The 20,867-nt window shown below is 45.2% G+C and overlaps 1 protein-coding gene across 1 annotated transcript; it reads right to left on the bottom strand.

Annotated features, from left to right (window-relative positions):
- Positions 1-392: 392 nt before the first annotated feature.
- LOC119453633 (uncharacterized) lies at positions 393-20,806 on the bottom strand. Its single transcript, XM_037715687.1, has 3 exons — positions 20,707-20,806; positions 20,265-20,359; positions 393-667 (listed from the first exon to the last, which is right to left on the bottom strand). The coding sequence occupies exons 1-3, from the start codon at positions 20,765-20,767 to the stop codon at positions 506-508; spliced, it is 318 nt and encodes a 105-aa protein (XP_037571615.1). The 5' UTR covers positions 20,768-20,806; the 3' UTR covers positions 393-505.
- Positions 20,807-20,867: the final 61 nt, after the last annotated feature.

Genomic DNA, 20,867 nt, shown 5'->3' with positions numbered 1-20,867 from the left:
GATTCGAATGGCGCTACGTACGTATGTGCATGCCACGTCTGAAACTGCGAGGCGTTCAAGGCGTCCGTCGTAGTCGCGAGCAGTCAGCAACACCGCTTAGCAAAAGGCTCGATATAATGTGCTTGTGTGTATGTGTACCGGGTCTTTGCGGGTGTTTACGTAAGCACAAGTTACTTGTTATGCTGTGCGTCCTCGCTCCTTCTGCGTCATTTTATAGAATGGATGAACAATAAGTAAAATGTTGTTTGCTTCTTCTTGAAATGTCCTCCGTGTAGATATGGCGTTACTTATTGAGTACATTTTTGCGCTTTATCTATATCTGGTTAAAGGCAAAGGAAGAGCTCATTAGAACGAAAATTCCATATGAAAACTTATTTATTTGCGAATGTTCAACGTCATTTATGGTGTTTTATTGCAATTTTATTGCGACGGTCTCCACATCCACAGACAGCGTCTTGCACTAAATTACAGTTATCTATATTGAAATGATGTAACTGTGCCTGACTCAGACGACTTGTGCTATGCGTTCAGAACGCTCAGCGGCGTCGGTCTTGGGCATTTCATTTGCTCCGTTCATCGAAAACAAACTGGTGAGAGCCGTGCATTCTTCGTCATCGCGAATGCCGGCTGAGGCTTTTTTCCCATCCTGTGTCCTTGCTTCGTGAAGCTGCAAATAGAAAAAAAAAAAGATGAAAACAAAACAAGAAAGTGCCGTTAAAATTTCTTACAAACCGAGTTAACAATGTGTACAATGACCAGAATTTCTGTCAAGGGCATAATAGCGTTGTAGAGTATAAGGATAACAATCACACACAAGAAGAAGGCAGTGACAATAAGACTCTAAACGCCGGTTTGCTGATATCCTTGTGGAGGTTAGGAGGAAAACGCACAGTTGAGAAGACCATGAAATGTGTAGAGCGACCCGTCGTGGTTGCTCAGTGGCTATGGTGTTGGGCTGCTGAGCACGAGGTCGCGGGATCGAATCCCGGGCACGGCGGCCGCATTTCGATGGGGGCGAAATGCGAAAACGCCCGTGTACTTAGATTTAGGTGCACGTTAAAGAACCCCAGGTGGTCCAAATTTCCGGAGTCCCCCACTACGGCGTGCCTCATAATCATATCGTGGTTTTGGCACGTAAAACCCCATAATTAATTAAATGTGTAGAGCGAGTAACTAACATAGTACGTGCCGAAGCGACCAGACTCAAGTTAGGAATGATTGAGGGAAAAAAATTCAGTGTTGATGTTAGGGTTGTTCGCCATAATGATCATCATTCATTCAGAAAAAAATGGGCAGAACCCATCTAACGTTGACTGTTGGCGGTAAAGCGTTTAGCATTGAATCGATATAGCCACACAATGTATTGCCACCGTCGAAAAGAGTTATCTGTGAAGCGTGTACTGAAGTGGGAGTCCTCTTTCGCGCTTCCGTAAGCGCACTCGGCGCCATCTAGCTTTGCCGCCTCGAAGCCTGCGCGTGGCCTCCGAAATGACCGACCCGCCGGTACGTGTGAACGCGTACAAACGCGTCATGCGACAGCCGCGCTCCTCTCTCGCGCTTCGTTCTCAGGGCGCATCGATACCAAGCGGCGCGCCTGCTATCGAGGCACCCTATTCGTTGCGGACACGCGGCGCCATCTATTGGCGCTGCCGAGAAGTGCCTGCGTTGCCGTCGAGACGAGAAGCGTGGCGGACCGGTGCCGGCGAACGCTCTCAATAGTTCCCTTGCTTGCCGCACACCCTGTGGCACAGACTCAGTTGCCCAAATGTTCACCGAAGAGCGGCAAATACACAGTGGATTCAGGGCGCGACTCGCTAAAGCGTTGGCCTGGAAGACGTTCACTGAAAACCGGCACATACCGAGTGCATCTGTGGCGCAGCCTGCTAAAGCTTCCGGCTGCCGTTCTTAAGGATCTCTTGTGACATGGGTTTTAATTCCATTCAGCATTGGATACATTCCAGAAAAACTTTTAGACTTTGTGGAGCTGCACATACCTAGTTACCCAAGTTGGCGTCAAGTACGTTTATTCAACAGCGTCAAATAGTTGAAGTGAACAGAGGTATCTAACACATTGAGACATACTCAGCCAGCCGAGTTGGTGCGACGCTTGGTTTGGAACCCTGTTCGCAAAGCACGGCAGCCCGATGTGCTACCCATTCGACCATGGAATACCCAGTCACCCAAGTAGGCGGGAAGACGTTTACATACAGACTGACATACACAAACATAGACAGCCCCCGGAAAGTGCATGAAATATCCTAACAATGCTGACGCGTTAGCAAAACTATGTCGTATAAAAGCTCGTGGAAACATCTGCATGGGATGGAGCACCACAGCAGTTCGCATTCGATTCAATGCAGGGCTAATCGAAGATTTCTGGTACAAGGTCTTCTTTTGTGGCGACTAAACTAAGCTGATGCTGACGATTCTAATGATGATCAGATGATGATGATGCAATGACTATTCATCGCTTATTCATGGCTATGTTATAAGAGATAAGCACTTCTCGCGAGAGATTAACTCTAGTTGGTCGAAAGAGGACGCTTGCAAGTGAAGCACACAGCCTATTTCTCCCGCCAAAAATAATTAAAAACTACAAAGCCTTTATTGAGCGAACCCACGTGATATCACAGACGATGCATGCAGCAGCAATATTCCTCATATAGAATCAATCGCGAGAATACTATCTTGCAACTTTATTGCGAAATTCTACAGCGTCATAGTTTGGAGACTACTGATTTGAGAAATATGACTTCGACGAAGAACAAGCTGATGGCCAAGCTCACGCTCTTACCGCCCTCACTGCGCTCTACCTAATGAAAGGCATCCTATATAACCTGCACTACCATTTGATTGGCCCAACTCAGAGCAGCCGCCGTCTGGTTATAAAATGAAATATTGAGATCATCCCTTTTATATCAGGGTAGTAGGGGGTGCCATCAGCCCCGTTAATTTTATAGTTCTACTGTGTATCGTTTTCTGTATATATATATAAAGCTGCCGTCAAACCTAAAAAGGAAGGACTGAGTTTAATGAGCAAGCATCGAATACTTTAAAATGAAAAATGTTCCAAAACTCCAACGAGAACACCACACTTCGCAGGAGAAGCAAACATGCGTTTCAGGTATGTTGGGGTTAAGTACCACTGTGATTGTTCCTAAACGGCTGCTTTTACAGGTCGTCTACCGAAATGTTTTCGAAATTCTTTTAAGAGTAGAAATAATGTGATACTTAGGTAATTTTCTCGGGATTGCTTTTATCGCAGACGCGTACATTATAATGCGACTCGAGGTAGTTTTTGGACAAATATTGATGGAAATTAGACAAATTCACTTTATAATCAAAAGACCCATGCAAATGACCGCAATTGAACACTAGAAGTCGGTCATATGAGGAGCTATTAACAGTTTCCAGAGATGCGAACTGTTGAAACTGATAATTTTTAGAGTGTAAAATGTTGCAGACAACTTCGCAGAAAGATTCGAAACTGAAGTTCCACAGAGCTCAACTATCACGCCCTTAGCAAGGGCTCATGAGAGACGAGAGTGCTTACGCCTGTGGGGACGTGTGTTCTCGGACTCTGCCGCGGCCCTCAAGAACGACATCGAGAAAACCGACACAGGATCTTCCCGCGAAGCCAGGCGATCTCTGACCGCTGGGGCGTTCCGAGAGTGCGCGCCAGAGCTGGGCACATACCCAACGCCACGAGCCGTAGTTCTCCCAGCAGCCGGCGAGAGACTCCTATACGTCTTAGGGCCTATTCACACTTGCGACTAGGCGAGGTCGCGCGACCAAGTTAGTCGCAAAGTTACCAGTCGCAAGTAGTCGCAAATGATCGCTTTTCTCGAAAGACGACCGTTTCGTTCCAGTCGTTCGCTGCTCGATTTTTCCGTCGCGCCACCGCAGTCACAGAACAGCTGAACCAATCAGATGCGAAGGAACAGGACGCCCGTATACGATGACACTTATTTTACGCGGCGATGACATTGCAAGCAGACGTGAACGGCATATCGCGATACATTTCGGTTTAGCGACTCGTCGGTCGCATTTGTCAGTGTACACATCGTTCGTCTTGGGTAGCTTTCTGGTCGTCAGTCGCAATCGGTCGCAGGACGTCGTCTACTCGCAAGTGTGAATGCGCCCTTAAGGCTCATTTAGACCAGTGACTGACAGCGGCCATGCGACCAAGTTCGTCACAAAGGGTCATTCCACGCGAAACGTCCCAGCCCAAAAACTGACCATCGTTGATCTTCTTGAAAAAAAATGGGCTGGATGAGTATTGTGTGAATAAGGTTGCACCAAAGTATTTTCATCGAAAAAATTTTTCGATCACGTGAGGGCTATTTGAAGTTTCCGCAACGAAGCAATAGTTCGTTGGAGGTAAACTTGTTTTATTCAAGGCTGAAACTAGGTGTAATAACAAAGTTTATTTTGAGCATTCTAGGGGCATCCTTCTTTTATATAATGTGATAACTTAATGCATTTTAGAATTTATCGCGTTTACTTGGCTCAGTAAAAAAGCAAGAAGTGTTGCGTTGTCAGAATTTTTTTGCATAAACAGCGCAAAATTTTCAACTACTATATTTTTCTTTCTTTTCGCATGTTGCTATAGTGTATGCTAAAAATAATTTGAAATTCTTAAGGCATATAATTTTTTATAAAAACACCTCAAAAGTTGGCAGAAAGTGGATTTTTTGCGAGATTCATGCCGCATTTAAGCCTTAAGGCCCCCCTGCTAAAAATATGGCTACGAGAGACACATTGTGCCAGGGGCAGACGACAAAGAAGACGGTTCTGTCTGGTGCTGGTGGCTGTCCACCATCTTGGCTACTGTGTCTGTGTAGTGTAAATACAGTGTTAATAGTCCCGCCTAGTGTCGTTTTACGTAACAATATGTTAGATGGCTCAATATGAGCACCGGCCTCTTAGCTTGTGATTTAGAAATTTTTATTCGAATAAATTTTGTTTGAAGCGAGAAAAAAATTTTTGAAGTCAACAACCAATATCACCAGTAGGCATTGCGTACGTGCCACCACTCCCCTCGTCGTCTGCTCGTTTCCCGCTGCGCGTCGCCGTCTGCCGCCCAGCAGACGGCGGCTAGTATATGGGGTGATCATTTTTAAGATTTATTGAATTTTTAAAAATCGCCTGTAGCAGATATAATTCTAGTCCTTGAGCGGGATTGTTCAGAGGCGGGCAGTACTTGCACGAGAAATCGAAACACATATTCAACTAATTAACAAACAACTGCTAATTAACTTTCTAATTAATTACTTTACGGCGCATATTGCAATTTACGAATTGTAGCCGCCGAGCTTGAAAGACGCATCCACTTAAAATTAATTTCCACGATGACACCAATGTTGAGGTATTATTTCCTAAAGTGTGGGACGAAATAGGTGGGCGGTTACTTTTGTGCTTCAATGCATAGATAAGCATTTTGTTAAATAAATCACAGTTTCGACCAAAAATCGAACTATCGATTGCCATAGCAAATTAGTCGACAGCTATAGGAAATTAGGAAACTTGCAGGCGCAAGCTGAAATCAGCTAGCGCAAGACAGGGGTAATTGGAGATCGCAGGGAGACTCATCGTGCTGCAGTGGACATAAATATAGGGTGATGATGACGATGACGATAGGACGTAAGGATAGTAGTTTTATCGGCCGTATAAACTTGTACGCATAAGCATACTAAGCAAATCAACAAGCATGGTGTCACACGTGCACAAGCAAACATGAACACATCTCACTCAATAACCGCGGAAACTCGCTATCAAAACGCTGGGGTGAGGCAGTGCGGCTGCAGCAGCGAGCGAATTGACCTTCGTGCCACCCGGAGTAGAAGGGTCCTGCCCTCCTTACTCAGCGAGTAGGGAGGGGGGGAACGTAGGGAGTAGGAAGGGGAGGGGGGGGGGGGCGTTCTACTCCGGCCGGCTTGTATCTGGAAAGCGATCTGCGTCGGGAACAGAGTCCGCCCTGCACTGTGTTTTCGCAGCATAGTTCATGTTGATGGGAGTGCCAGCACGAAGCTAAATTCGCTCACTGCTGCTGCCGCGCTTCCTTACCCCAGTGTTTTGACAGCGAGTTTTTAGCGGTCATCGAGTGAGATGTGTTCATGTTTGCTTGTGCATGCGAGACACCATGCTTGTAAATTTACTTGGTGTGCCTATGTTTACAAGTTTATACGAACGATAAAACAACTATCCTTACGTCATATAGCTGTCGACTAATTTGCTATGGCAATCGATGGTTCGATTTTTGGACGAAACTGTGATTTATATAACAAAATGCTTATCTATGCATTGAAGCACAAAAGTAACCGCCCACCTATTTCGTCCCACATTTTAGGAAATAATACCTCAACATTGGTGTCAGCGTGGAAATTAATTTCAAGTGGATGCAGTCTTTCAAACTCGGCGGATACAATTCGTAAATTGCAATATGCGCCGTAAAGTAATTAATTAGACAGTTAATTAGCAGTTGTTTGTTAATTAGTTCAATATGTGTTTCGATTTCTCGTGCAAGTACTGCCCGCCTCTGAACAATCCCGCTCAAGGACTAGAATTATATCTGCTACAGGCGATTTTTAAAAATTCAATAAATCTTAAAAATGATCAACCCATATACTAGCCGCCTTCTGCTGGGCGGCAGATGGCGACGCGCAGCGGACAACGAGCAGACGACGAGGGGAACGGCGGCACGTACGCTGTGACTACTGGTGATATTGGTTGTTGACTTCAAAATTTTTTTTCTCGCTTCAAACAAAATTTACGCGAATAAAAATTTCTAAATCACAAGCTAAGAGGCCGCTGCTCATATTGAGCCATCTAACATATTTTTAGCAGGAGGCCCTTAAGGCTTAAATGTGGCATGAATCTCGCAAAAAATCCTCTTTTTGCCAACTTTTGAGGTGTTTTATAAAAAAATGTATGCCTTAAGAATTTCAAATTATTTTTAGCATATAGCAACATGCTATAAATTATTTTTAACTATAGCAACATGCGAAAAGGAAGAAAAAATATAGTAGTTGAAAATTTTGCGGAGTTTATGTAAAAAAAATTATGAAAACGCAATATTCCTTGCTTTTTTACTGAGCCAAATAAACGCGATAATTCTAAAATTCATTCAGTTATCACATTAAATGAAAGAAGGATGCCCCTAGAATGCTCTAAAATAAACTTTGTTATTACACCTAGTTTCAGATTTGAATAAAAAAATTTACCTCCAACCAACTATTGCTTCTTTGCGGAAACTTCAAATAGCGCTCATGTCATCGAAAAAAATTTTTTTCGACCAAAATATTTTGGTGAGACCTTATTCACCCAATAGCCATCTAGCCCAATTTTTTTCAAGAAAATCAACGATGGTCGGTTTTTGGGCTGGGACGTTTCGCGTGAAATGACCCCAAACGATCAGTCGCAAATGATGGCAAATAGTCGCTTTTCTCGAAAGCGACTATTTTGGGCCAGTCGCGGACTGCTCAATTTTTCAGTCGCGCGACCATGGTCGCAAAAGTGCTGAACCAATCAACGCCGCGCCGAAAGTGATGTTATCATGTATCTTCATCCGGCTTCCTTCTACGTCGCGCCGAATGCAAAGTCCGCGCCACCATGGCAGACTACAAGCTTTTAATGAATTGGTGATTTGCCTAGTGATGCTGGTACGCAGCAGTTCCAGCAACGTGTCGAATGTACGCAGTGACATTCGCTGGGTGCTAAACAGCAGCAAAAGAAAGCAAAGCAAACACAAACCCCTTTTTCTAGCTGCCGTTCTTCAGGTGGGCACGCCACCACAAATCTCGACCAACTAGAGGTTAACAAATTCGCTTTAAAATTATTCACCAATTCCCACGCAACGCGAACTAGAAATTACATCTGACGCTCGATAATACTCCTTATACGTGCAAAGTTCGGGCAGGATGTGGCTTGCGTGACCGGCCACTTCTCGCTAACTGCGGCACAGCGCCCTGTGTAGCCAGCGTACCTCAAAAGTACCCCAAAAAGTTGCGAAATTACTTTTCAGTAATGTCTGCTGTCAGAGAAAGCGGCACAACTTCTCCTAGTAAGATGCACTACACTACGCACCACGCCGAGTTGTTCTCGCTAACTACGTCACAGCGCCCTGTGCGGCCAGTGTGCATCAAAAGTACCGAAATAAGTTACAATAATGCCCTAGGAAGCGTTGGAAACATGTCCCAGCATGATTCATTAACTCAAATTAACAGCGCCAGGACGGCCCAGCTGTTTTTCGCTAACTTCGTCATAAGTCTCGGTCCCGTGCCGTAAGCCAAATTGCATCGGAGACTGTGAAACAAAATTTCTCACCTTGCCGTAGGATAGGCAGAAGAAGAAGAGGAGAGCGGATGTGCCCCGCATCGGCTCCGTGTCGTTTTTGAATGATTCTGCAGGCAATTTTGGTAGGACCATCGGTTTCAAGCAAATCATTGGATACGTGAAGTTAACGCGAATCGGTGGATACCTTTGGACAAGGTGGGCCAGCTTTTTTCGGACTTTTATCACCTTCTTGTGTGCATCGAACGTGGGAGCTCGGCTACGCCTAACGCCACGTAGGTATTGCGAGCCCGCCAAGTCGGCATGGCTGATACACGTATGGACGACGACGTCTCCTCGGAGACAGAAGACGGCGAGGAAGGAATGGGTTGGCAGGTGGTCACCAACCGAAGATCGTGATCTGCGGGAAAGAGCTGGGGAGCTGGTGCAGCCACCCATTTGACCCAAGAGTTGCAAGGAAAGGAGATCGTCATCAAAGGTGCCGATGGGGCCGACAAGCTCAAGCGCCGGATTGTGAAGGCGTCAAGGATGCCGCAACTGCCAGAGGAGCACAGGAAAATCATTGTTAGGCCTCGAGGAGGCCTCAACCTGAAAAGTTCTGCGGCGAAGATCACCCCACAGGTGACAAGACTTGCAAGCAGCAGTATCAAATACCGTATTTAGTGAGAGTAAGGAGAAGAGAACGCTTCAAAGAGGACACCGAGATGGAATCGGCTCAACCGACAAAGGAGACCCCTCCGGGCGCCGGGAGGCGCTCACGCTCAAGGAGCAGTTCAAGATCAAGACAGCGCTCACGCTCAAGAAGTAGTTCAAGATCAAGGCAGCGTTCAACATCGAGGGGAAGAAACCGTTCGAAGTCTCGGGAGGCGCAGGTGCGCTTCGAGGAGCAGGAGGTGAAGATCAACAAGAAAAAGGAGCCAGGAGCTACCTGGGCAGATAAAGTCAAAGGTACTGTGAAAGCCACAGGTAACGGGGCAATTGCCTCGCAGATACAAAGCAATGATACCAGAGTAGAACAGCTCATCAGAGAGGTTATATCACCAAAGAAAGCAAATGAAGAACTTAAGAAGCAGATTCAGGAAATGAACAAAGGGTTAAGGGCAGAAAGCGGCAATGTAGCAGTAGCTAAGCCGGTGAGTAGAAGTAAGAGCCAGGAGGAAGAAGGCACACCAGCGCCAAAAAAAGAGAGCTGTAGTCCCAGAGGTGGAATCGATGTGCGCGGTTCTGGAAGAGATTAAGAATGCGATTAAGGACCTAAAGGACACGGTAGACAGCGTTAACCTTAAAGTGGACAAAGTATGGAAGTGGAAGTTCACAGCCGAGAAAAGGCTGAAAGAATTAGAGGCCCAAGGAGTGGATGAGGAATATATGCCCTCGGAAGCCGAAAGCGTTAGAACACTTCCAGGAGCGGTGGGTAGCACAGTCAAGAGAACAGTGACAGGGGGTAGCAAGTCAGGGGGTAACGGCAATAATAATGGATAGCAGAAAGAGACTTAATGTGTGGCAGTGGAATTGCAGAGGATTTCACAAAAAAGAGCGTCATTAGTACAGATAAAACGGTTGATAATAGGCCAAAATTAATAATGCTGCATGAAACTCTAGCGGAGGAGATCGGGCTGTTCGGCTTTAACTCGATCTGCAAAGGCAAAGACCCGGGCAGGGGAATTACCACCCTAATTGACAAGAAAATTCCCGACATCGAGCATAATTCAAAATTAGGGGCGAACAAATTTGAATATATATTGATAGAAACGGTCTTGAAAAGGCACAGAGATAAAGCGCAAAGCTTGTTTTGCCTCAAGATACTGTATATAGCAGTCCCAGCGAGATGAGACAGAGCTTCAAAGCAATTTTTGATAAGGCCATGGAGGTAGCCAAAAATGCGCCCCTCATGATAGGCGGGGACTTCAACGCCCCGCACCAATCTTGGGGTTACCGCTGGAATACAAAGAAAGGGGAAGGAATCTGGCATCTTGCCACAGATTTAGGCCTCTCTCTCATCACAGACCCAGCCTTGCCTACTAGATGTGGCACTTCCACGTGTAGGGACACTACCCCTGACTTAACCTTCACTTCTAACTTACCCAGGGCAGACTGGATCAGCTCTGGCGCGGATTTGGGGAGCGACCATTACATACTACACATAATGGTGAAAACGATGGGGGTGGAGGTAAAGCATTTCACTTATATAGACTGGGATCAATTTAGAAAAAAATCAGAAACGACAGAGCGGAAACAGAAGAAAAGGGGCAAATGACACCACCAGAGTGGGTAGCTCAGCTGAGGGACGACTTGAATGCAGCAACTAAGGCTATAGAAACTGAGGAAGAGGTCAGGCAAATGTGCTCCCATGTTGGGAGCACAAATGGACAGTAGATTGGCGCATTTGATCGAAGCTAAGCAACCGATTTTACAAAGATGGAAATCACACCGCTTGAACAGAAGACTTAGGAAGCGAATTGCTCAGCTCAATGGGGATATCGAGGAGCCCGCCCGATATTTGCAGAAACAACAGTGGAATGAGGTGTGTAATGCTATAGATGGAAGGATAAAACGTGGAGACAATTGGAATCCGCTCAGGCATCTGCTCAATGAAAAAGGCACCAAATCGAATAGACGTATTAGGGATATCGAGGAGCCCGCGCGATATTTGCAGAAACAACAGTGGAATGAGGTGTGTAATGCTATAGATGGAAGGATAAAACGTGGAGGCAATTGGAATCCGCTCAGGCATCTGCTCAATGAAAAAGGCACTAAATCGAATAGACGTACGGCAGTGGCGAAGCTGGTACACCAGGAAAGTCAGACTGCAAGCGCAGACAGCATAATGCAGCGATTGGCAGCTAAATACTTGCCTCTCAGGACAGCGGATCAGGAAGTAAGTTACCCCGATTACTTAGGGGCAGAATGCAACTTTATGGATCAGGAATTCAAGGAAAGTGAGGTACGCACGGCATTGTATGATTTAAATAGTAGGTCAGCATCGGGCCCGGATGGCATCTCTAACAGATTGCTTAAGAATTTGCACGACGACTCCATAAAATATCTGACCACATACATTAATGAATTATGGAAGAATGGGGTATATCCAGGAGAATGGACGACGACCTGTACTATCTTAATACCAAAGCCGGGCAAACAACTCAACTTGGATTACCTCAGGCCAATTTCGTTAACATCATGTCTAGGGAAGACAATTGAGCATGTCATATTGAACAGGTTAACGAAATATGTGGAGGACAATGACATCCTACCATATAATCTGATTGGTTTCAGACCAGGCTTGTCCACACAAGATGCCATGTTGTCAATCAAACATAAATTGCTCTTAACCAGTCCAAAGAACACTAGAGCTCTCTTGGGGATGGATGTCGAAAAGCTTTTGAGAAAATGAAGCACAGAGCAATACTTGAGGTCATTTCTGAACTGGGATTGTGAAGAAAATAATATGAAGTGGTTAAAGCCTTTCTTGGCCATCGCTCAGCCCACCTTTGATTCGGGGACATTAAATCAAAGAAGATGGATCTCGGTGAGAGAGGGACGCCACAAGGGTCGGTCTTGTCACCTATGCTTTTCAACCTGGCGATGTCAAAAGTGGCAAAGGGATGGAGGGCATCAACTTTACCATGTATGCAGACGATGTGACAATATGGAACGCTGAAGGAAGTATGGGACAGGCGGAAAGCAGACTTCAGGAGAGCGTTTATGAAGTGGAGTCCATTTTAGAAGACATGGGACTGAAATGCTCTGCTGAGAAGTCTGAACTCCTAGTACTCAGTAACAGGAGAAGGGGTAGAAAACCGAGGGGATATGTTCCCGAGGAAGAACCCAGGTTAGTACTAACCACAAATGCAGGCAAAACTATTAGGCAATTTGAATTCATTAAAGTCTTAGGGTTGTTCCTGCAGGCAAACGGGGCAAACGGAAAAACAATACAACACATCACAAGCAGACTGGGGAGGTACTAAGACTGCTAAGGAGAATCCTTAAGAGACACAGAGGGTTGGGAGAGGAGAGTGCCATGAGACTGGTCCACGCTTTCGCCTTGAGTCACTTCTCATATCTAGCAGGGATGCTTAGATGGACACAGACAGAGCTAAAGAAGTTGAACAGGTTAATTAAAAGGCTTGTCGAAACAACACTGGGATTGCCGGTTAGCACATCGGATGATAAATTAATGAAACTAGGCCTCCACAACACAATAGCCTAAATAATTGAAGCTCAGCAAACTGCCCACAGAGAGAGCCTTTCCGAAAGAAGGTCAGGTAGACCAATACTCGAAGAGGTAAGGTGGTACCCAACCGAATCCAAAAATTCGGAAGACACAGTAGACCTAAAAGATAGCATAAGAGACATAATCAAGATGACCCCTTTGAAAATCCCATAAATATGCACCCGGTGCACAACCTGGAAAGAAGAAAGGCAAGGGCCAAAGCTCTCTTGCAGTAGATAGAACAGGACAGAGAACATGCAGCTTTTGTAGATTCTGCATGGGTCAGAGGAAAGAAAGCCTTTACGGCAGTAGTAGTAGATGCAGATGAACTCAGTCGGGATGCTATTACAATCATGACTAAAGAAGCGACAGTCGCGGAACAACTAGCGATAGCATTGGCTTTAAGGAATAATAAGTGGACGCGAATTTACAGTGACTCTAAGATGGCCATTAGACACTTTACCAAAGCCTTTGTAACCAAAAGGGCTGTCCAGCTGATCGGTGAGATGGACAGCCAAGAAATCGAAATCCGCTGGTTTCCTGCACACATGGGGTCTCTGGATCCATCTCGGAGGAATTTAAACGAGATGGCTAACGCAGCTGCACGATGACTTACTATCCGTGCAGTACGCGACCAGGACCCCAATATTATGCAGAAGGAGAACAGGGACGGATTACTTAGATATAATGAAGTCACGAAGCATTACTACATGAACAGATGGGAATTTCCAGTGCCACACGCTAAGCTCAATAGAGCTCAAGCACTGACTCTCAGATTGTTACAGACAAGAACTTCTCCGAGTCCAAACATTATTAACAAGCTATGTCCAGAAAGAGAGGTACCAATCAATTGCGAGAAGCGTAATGGCATCATTACTCTCGATCATACGCTGTGGCAATGTCCTGTGGCTTTCACAGACTGCGACAAGGAAAGACACTGGTGGCGGCAAGTGCTTCACAGTGGAGTTCTTTTAGATCAAGTACAGGCCGCACAGAAGGCCCACGACACGGCGGTAAGGTTAAACCTTACTTCGCATTTGCCTGCTATATTTATATGGTTCGGGCCGAGGCTTTTTTTCTTGTTTAATTTACTCGCCTCACAATAAACAATGTCCCAACATGGGAGCTGCCTGCGTCATCCTAAAGGGTGATCTTCAGGACCTAAATAAAGTTTATCATGCCATAACATACCTTCCATACCATACCATCCATACCATCATGCCATACCGTACCTACTCCATACCACCACCACCATAGTGGTGGTATGGAGTAGAGGTAGAATACCCGGCTTCAAATCTGAAGGTCGTAAGTTCGAATCCTACTCCAGTCCGTTACATTTTCAGGCATGGAGTGGTGCCTGAAACCGGCAAGAAAAAAAATAATTGCCGAGAGCTAGTGGGGCTATACTAGTTGAGGTACAACCAAACTAATAAGGCCCACTAAGCTTCATCAAAGTCACTCCCTCAACAGAAAAGGAATTGGCCTCCCTGGTGCAGTATTCGGCCACTACCTCCCTCATGACTCCGAATCTTCACCCATGGCCCTCAGTCCCCAGTGGCTGCGGAGCACCTGACCAAGGCGGCGGTCAGACCTGCTACGCGGCAGAGGGTGCTAAGAATCTCTGGGTCCGGACAGGCCGCCAATGGAAACTGAACCTGGCAACGCTCAACACGCGCACCCTATCGAGTGAGGCTAGCTTAGCAGGACTATTTGAAGAATTGTCATGCATTGCCTTGGATATTATTGGCCTTAGTGAGGTTAGAAGAACTGGTGAGGCTTACACAGTGCTGACTAACGGCCACGTCCACTGCTACAGAGGTCTTCCAGGTAAGAGAGAATACGGGGTAGGATTTCGAGTTTATAACAACATAGCGGGCAACATTGATGAATTTTACAGCATGAATGAGAGGGTAGCAGTCGTCGTAATAAAGCTGAATAGGAGGTACAAAATGAAGGTAGTACAAGCCTACGCCCCAACCTCTAGTCACGATGATGAAGAAATAGAACGCTTTTATGAAGATGTTGAATTAACAATGAGAAAGGTGCAAACTCAGTATACTGTAGTCATGGGCGACTTCAATGCATAAGTGGGGAAAAAGCAGGTTGGTGAGCAAGCAATTGGCAACTACGGCATCAATTCTAGGAATGCAAGAGGAGAGATGTCAGTAGAATTCGCTGAAAGAATAGGCTCCGAATAATGAATACCTTCTTCAGGAAGCGCAGCAACAGGAAGTGGACCTGGAAAAGCCCTGATGGAGAAACAAGGAATGAAATAGATCACATACTCTCTGCCGATTGAAGCATAGTGCAGGATGTAGAAGTGTTAGGTAAGGTAAGGTAAAGTGCAGTGACCATAGGTTAGTGAGGTCTAGGATTTCTCTCAATTTGAAAAGAGAAAGAGTAAAATAAGTCAAGAGGAAACAGGCCAACCTAGAAGCAGTAGGGATAAAAGCAGACCAATTCAGGCTGGTGCTCGCAAACAAATATGTAGCTATAGAACAGGAAGATAAAGACAACATAGAGGTAATGAATGAAACCGTAACTAGGTTGATCTCAGAAGCAGCAATTGAAGTGGGAGGTAAGGCACCAAGGCAACCGGTAGGTAAGCTCTCCGAGGAAACAAAGTACCTAATAAAGAAACGACAAAACATGAAAATGTCAAACTCAAGAAATCAGATAGAATTCACTGAACTGTCAAAAGTGATTAACAAGAAGAAAGTAAGGGATATTCCAAATTATAACATGGCGAAGATTGAGGAAGCCGTAAAATATGGACGCAGCATTAAATCAGTAAGAAGAAAGCTTGGCATACGACAAGGCAAGATGTGTGCACTGAAAGATAAGCATGGCAATATCATCAGCAATTTCGATGACATAGTAAAAGCAGCGGAAGAATTCTATACTGACCTGTACAGTGCCCAAAACAGCCAAACTACTTTCATTCGAAATAGAGATGAACCGGATACAGAGGCTCATTCTATAACCAGCGATGAAGTTAGAAGGGCCGTGAAAGACATGTCCAGGGGAAAAGCTGTTGGAGAAGATGGAATAACAGTCGATCTAATCAAGGATGGAGGTGATATCATAATTGAAAAGCTTGCGGCCCTTTATACGCAATGCCTCACAACTTCAAGGGTACCAGAGAGCTGGAAGAACGCCAACATTATACTAATCCATAAGAAGGGAGACGTTAAAGAATTGAACAATTATTGACCCATTAGCTTGCTTTCAGTATTGTATAAAATATTCACCAAGATAATTTTCAATGAAATTAGGGCAACACTTGACTTCAGCCAACCAACAGGCTGACTTCAGGAAGGGATATTCTACGATGGATCATATCCATGTCATCAATCAGGTAATCGAGAAATTTGCGGAGTACAATCAACCTCTTTATATGGCTTTCATAGATTATGAAAAGGCATTTGATTCAGTAGCGATACCGGCAGTCATAGAGGCATTGCGTAATGAAGGAGTACAGGAGGCATACGTGAATATCTTAGCAAACATCTACAAGGATTCCACAGCTACCTTGGTTCGCCATAAGAAAAGTAGAAAGTTACCTATCAAGAAAGGGGTCAGGCAAGGAGACACAATCTCTCCAATGCTATTCACTGCATGCTTAGAAGAAGTATTCAAGCTCTTAGGCTGGGAAAGTTTAAGAGTGAGGATCAACGGTGAATATCTCAGCAACCTCCGATTTGCTGATGGCATTGCCCTATTCAGCAACAATGGAGACGAATTACCGCAAATGATTGAGGACCTTAACCGAGAAAGTGTAAGAGTGGGGTTGAAGATTAATATGCAGAAGACAAAGATAATGTTCAATAGCCTGGCAAGGGAACAAGAATTCAGGATCGCCAGTCAGCCTCTACAGTCTGTAAAGGAGTACGTTTATCTAGGTCAATTACTCACAGGGGACCCCGATCACGAGAAAGAAATTTACAGAAGAATAAAATTGGGTTGGAGTGCATACGACAGGCATTGCCAAATCCTAAGTGGGAGCTTACCACTGTAGTTGGAAAGAAAAGTGTGCAATCATTGCATTCTAGTGGTGCTAACAATGGGCCAGAAACTTGGAGGTTAAAGGGACAGACAACCGCTCAGAACATGAATTGAGATAACCCCGCGGATGGAAAGATCGTCCATCGTATTGGCTAGAACGGACCCCGTTTTTCTCATTAAACGTGGATTTATATTTTTCATTCTTCACTAAAAGTCGTGAAAAATGACCTTTGGCGCCCCGTGCGGCAAAAACATGAACAAATTTAAGAGGTCTACCACGTGACCTTCTACCAGGGTATGCTGTTCCTGGTCTTTTTATTGATATTGAAATGCAGTAACGTTCCTTCTATTATAAGTTTTTTCTAACTTACAATGTGCAGATACGCCTTCGTTTGTAGTGAGTAGAAAAGTGGCGCTGCCTTCGCCTCAGTTTTCGATGACTTGGCTTGGCTCGTCTATCGACTGAATAACGACGACGGGGCCCAGCCAGCCATGGCGTAGGCGTGTACTTGGGAAAAGGACGCGGTGCAACTGTAAGAAAGGTCTGTACAGCAACGCAAACTTATTGTACCAGTCTATTTACCTTTAAAAGTGACTGTAAAGGTGACAATATAGGTGGTTAACCACAGTTGCATCTCCTCCGGTGAAAGCAGGACGATGGGCGGCTTTCACAATTTGCGAGGCGGGCTATCGGCATCGCTATCACTTCTCAGCGTTGCTAGAGGAGGAACTCTTATTTTTGTAAGGCTGCTCAGATCGAAAAATTCTGCTTAGAAAATATCCACGCACTTTTGGATGTAACCGCTGCAGGTGTAAACACTACCGAGGGTGAGCTTTTCGTTGCGCCCTAAAAAACTGCGTCCATAAACATCAGTTGTCAGTCCCTTTAACAAAGAAGCTTGAGGACAAGTTAAGGACCGCACAAAAAGCGATGGAACGAAAAATCTTAAGACTAACGTTAAGAGACAGGAAGAGAGCGGTGTGGATCAGAGAACAAACTGGGATAGCCGATATTCTAGTTGACATTAAGCGGAAGAAATGGAGCTCGGCAGGCCATGTAATGCGTAGGATGGATAACCGGTGGACCATTAGGGTTACAGAATGAATACCAAGAGAAGGGAAGCGCAGTCGAGGTCGGCAGAAAACCAGATGGGATGATGAAGTTAGGAAGTTTGCAGGCGCAAGTTGGAATACGCTAGCGCAAGACAGGGGTAATTGGAGATCGCAGGGAGAGGCCTTCGTCCTGCAGTGGACATAAAAGAGGCTGATGATGATGATTATGACCATACCTTGCCGTAGTCCACTGGTGCAGTGGTGCTATGTCGCAGTTTAGAATGAACGCAAGGATACACCGGGTGCCCAAGAAATCAGGCTACATTTAAAAAAAAAGGAGACAGACTGGTCGCCGGACAGGCGAGCGTTCACACGCGCAGCCGTCCTCGCTCACTTCGGTGGCGTGTCTCGCGCATGACGCATGCATCTGGCGCGTCATTGGCCTGTCGCTAGGTAACGCAAGAAAAATTTGTCGCGAAGTATAAGTTCATTTGTACGCAAAACGTTTTACTTTTCGCGGCAAAGAATTTAAAAACATCAAAAGGATGTATATTAACTTCATTTCACTTTTTTTTTTTCGATGTTCGCGGCAGCTATCGGACGGCGTCAATACTAGCGTGACGTGTTTCCTGTTGCCAGCTTTCGCTGAGTGTACCCTTTTGTTGAATTTATTTCTCTATGCCCTTACCGTTACTCCCCTCCTGGCGAGCATGGAGCGAGTGACATCACCACTTGATAAGTGTGCTTGTTTCATGCTCGCTGACCTTGATCCGTCAGCAGTCACGAGAGTCACGTCACTGGCATGGCCGCATACGAAGGCCCTGTATTGCCTGTATTCGTTTGGTACAGCGCTGCACCCGTGCAGTAATAGGTGGCGTCTGTGTTTCGCTCGAAAGGCAGCCTAAAGTCTGGAAGCGTCAGAATCGAATCTAATGAAATGGTGCTCACAAGGCTGGTGTCCACGGAACGGCACATTCTTTGTGGTCATTTCTATGAGGCACTTTGTGGCATATTCTCTTATAAATGACAGAAAAGACGCAGCTAAGCCGATAAATACCCACAAAGAGTGTAGGTCATATGGTCTCTGCATTTTGCAACTTCGTTCTACTGACCCCTGCTTGGTTGTCTTGGTTTGGCCGTGAAACACTCTTCCAAGGAACACAGCTTTTTTCTTGAAAATTTCACTTTTCTTGCTATTAATCTTGAGCTCTGCCTTACTCAGTGACTGAAGTATACCAGCGAGGTGCTCTGAGTGCTACTTTTTATTCCTGGATTGTATTAATATGTTGTCGATGTGCACGCCGCAAGACGTTCCCAGAAATTATCGTAAGACACCGCTCATTATCTTATGGTGCCAAGCGGGTAAACTGTTTCATTCAAATCGCTGTACATTATACTCTTCATGTCAAATGGCGTTTTGCAGTCAATATTTCTTGTGCTCTTGAGAAAAGGAAACTTGTCAAAAGTCCTTCGCGCAAATTAAAACGGGAAAACACTCCTACAAGCCGTCACACCGATGATGGAGTCCATTGCATGGCATGCGAAAGTGACAAAGCTCCGTCTCCTTGTTGCGCACTTCCTTGCAGTCGTCGCACAGCCGGAGACTGACATCTTCCTTAGCTGCAGTGGTTCGCAAGCTTCGCAGCTGAAGAACTGATCCGTGAGCGGAGCAGTCCGAGTCAATTAAATGGAAGTTTGACATTCAAGGAAGTTCTACAATCCAATTTAAAGAACCCATAGTTCCGCACATAATCGTGCACTGTCTAATGGGTTTAATGGAAATGTATAATTCGACATACAGGATCGCCTATGAGACACAAGATTAAAGGCAAAGATCATAGGGGCCATACGCTTCTTCTTTTTTGGTAGATAAAGTCAAAGGTTACTATGGCAAACTATGACATGTGAGTGGTGGGTGTTGCATCATATCAAAAGAAGCTCCCTCAGAGCTTCAGCTTATGGCCACTTTATAACAACATGAATGTTACTGTAGATATTCACTGCGTAGCCGCTTCTTTTATTTATGATTGTGAGAAAGGATTTCGGGCACTAATGCCGATGCGAGCAAACGGTACGAAGGGACCACTGAAAATTGAACACTGCAAGTGATCGATCGTGGGCAGAAATAGGGAAGCGAGCAAAAATTTTAACAAGGGCATTTGTTTTTCTAAGGACAATGGCTGACTGGTTCACATAATCGAGACCTTGTCGGATGGATGCCGGAGTAATGCCCGATCAAATAATTATGTTGCTCACCCGCTCTTGCCATACACACATATGCATATTTAGTTAGAAGTTCGCACCCTCACCTAAAACTCTTCGTCTACACAAAATGAAACTACAAACTACCCCATCAACTGACATTACCTCGAAATGCAGAGTTGTGGCAAGTACAAGAAGCGTAGAAATGCGTCAATGGCTCCAACCTGACGCATCATAGGCAGGTTTCTTGCACAGCTAAATGCAATATTTTCATCTTGATCCCGAAATTCACGACTGCAGCTTAGGTTTAAGAAAAACCTGTACACATTGTGAACTTCCGTTTTAAGTTATGCGTGTCGGTGTATGTCAGTATTTAAGGTTCTTCAGCCAACCGCTTGCTGCCCTAGTGAATCCATGCGCAGCCTCCTATTCTTTTTCTTTCGGCTTTCATTGCCTTGATCCGCCCGATACGAACAATTCGGTAGGAAACTCATCTTACTTGAACGACACGTCGAGAACCCTTGAAGCGTCTCAATAGGCTCAAAAACGGGGCACCGGTCAGATGTAAGTTGCTTTTCGTCATCTTAGCCCCACCTGCGATAATTAGAATGGTAGTTGAAGTACACTGCGCTTCAAAGGGTAAATCGTCACCAAATTCGTCACCAATGGTGCTTTGCTGCTCTTCTAGTATTTCTCGCAGAAGAGGCAACCCCTCATCAACAGGCGACAGCACTGCATTTCTGCACTACTGTCAGCTGTAGAGATCCTACGGTAAAACACGCTTGCTATACGTTACAGCCAACGTACAAAAAGCCCGTACGAAGACAGAAGTATTCATTGAAACAATAAGATAACCACATTTTTAAATAACTAAGCAATCAATCAGGTCTTTCTGCATAATCTACGAGGCTAACAAGCTGAAAACTAAAAAGAGCACTTACCTGTGACTAGGCTGAAGACTGTGCCCATAATAATCGTCATTAGTTCACCAGACAAGGCCATCCAGTAGAAAGACAGTCGGTATAACGGGAACACGTAAGAGGAGCTGCACAAGATGTTTGAACAGTGCAATAACGTGCAAATTTTTCCGTGCTTAACCATG

This window comes from Dermacentor silvarum, chromosome 5 (assembly GCF_013339745.2).
Source record: "Dermacentor silvarum isolate Dsil-2018 chromosome 5, BIME_Dsil_1.4, whole genome shotgun sequence".
Taxonomy (NCBI): domain Eukaryota; kingdom Metazoa; phylum Arthropoda; class Arachnida; order Ixodida; family Ixodidae; genus Dermacentor; species Dermacentor silvarum.
This window is presented reverse-complemented; position numbering and strand designations above follow the sequence as displayed.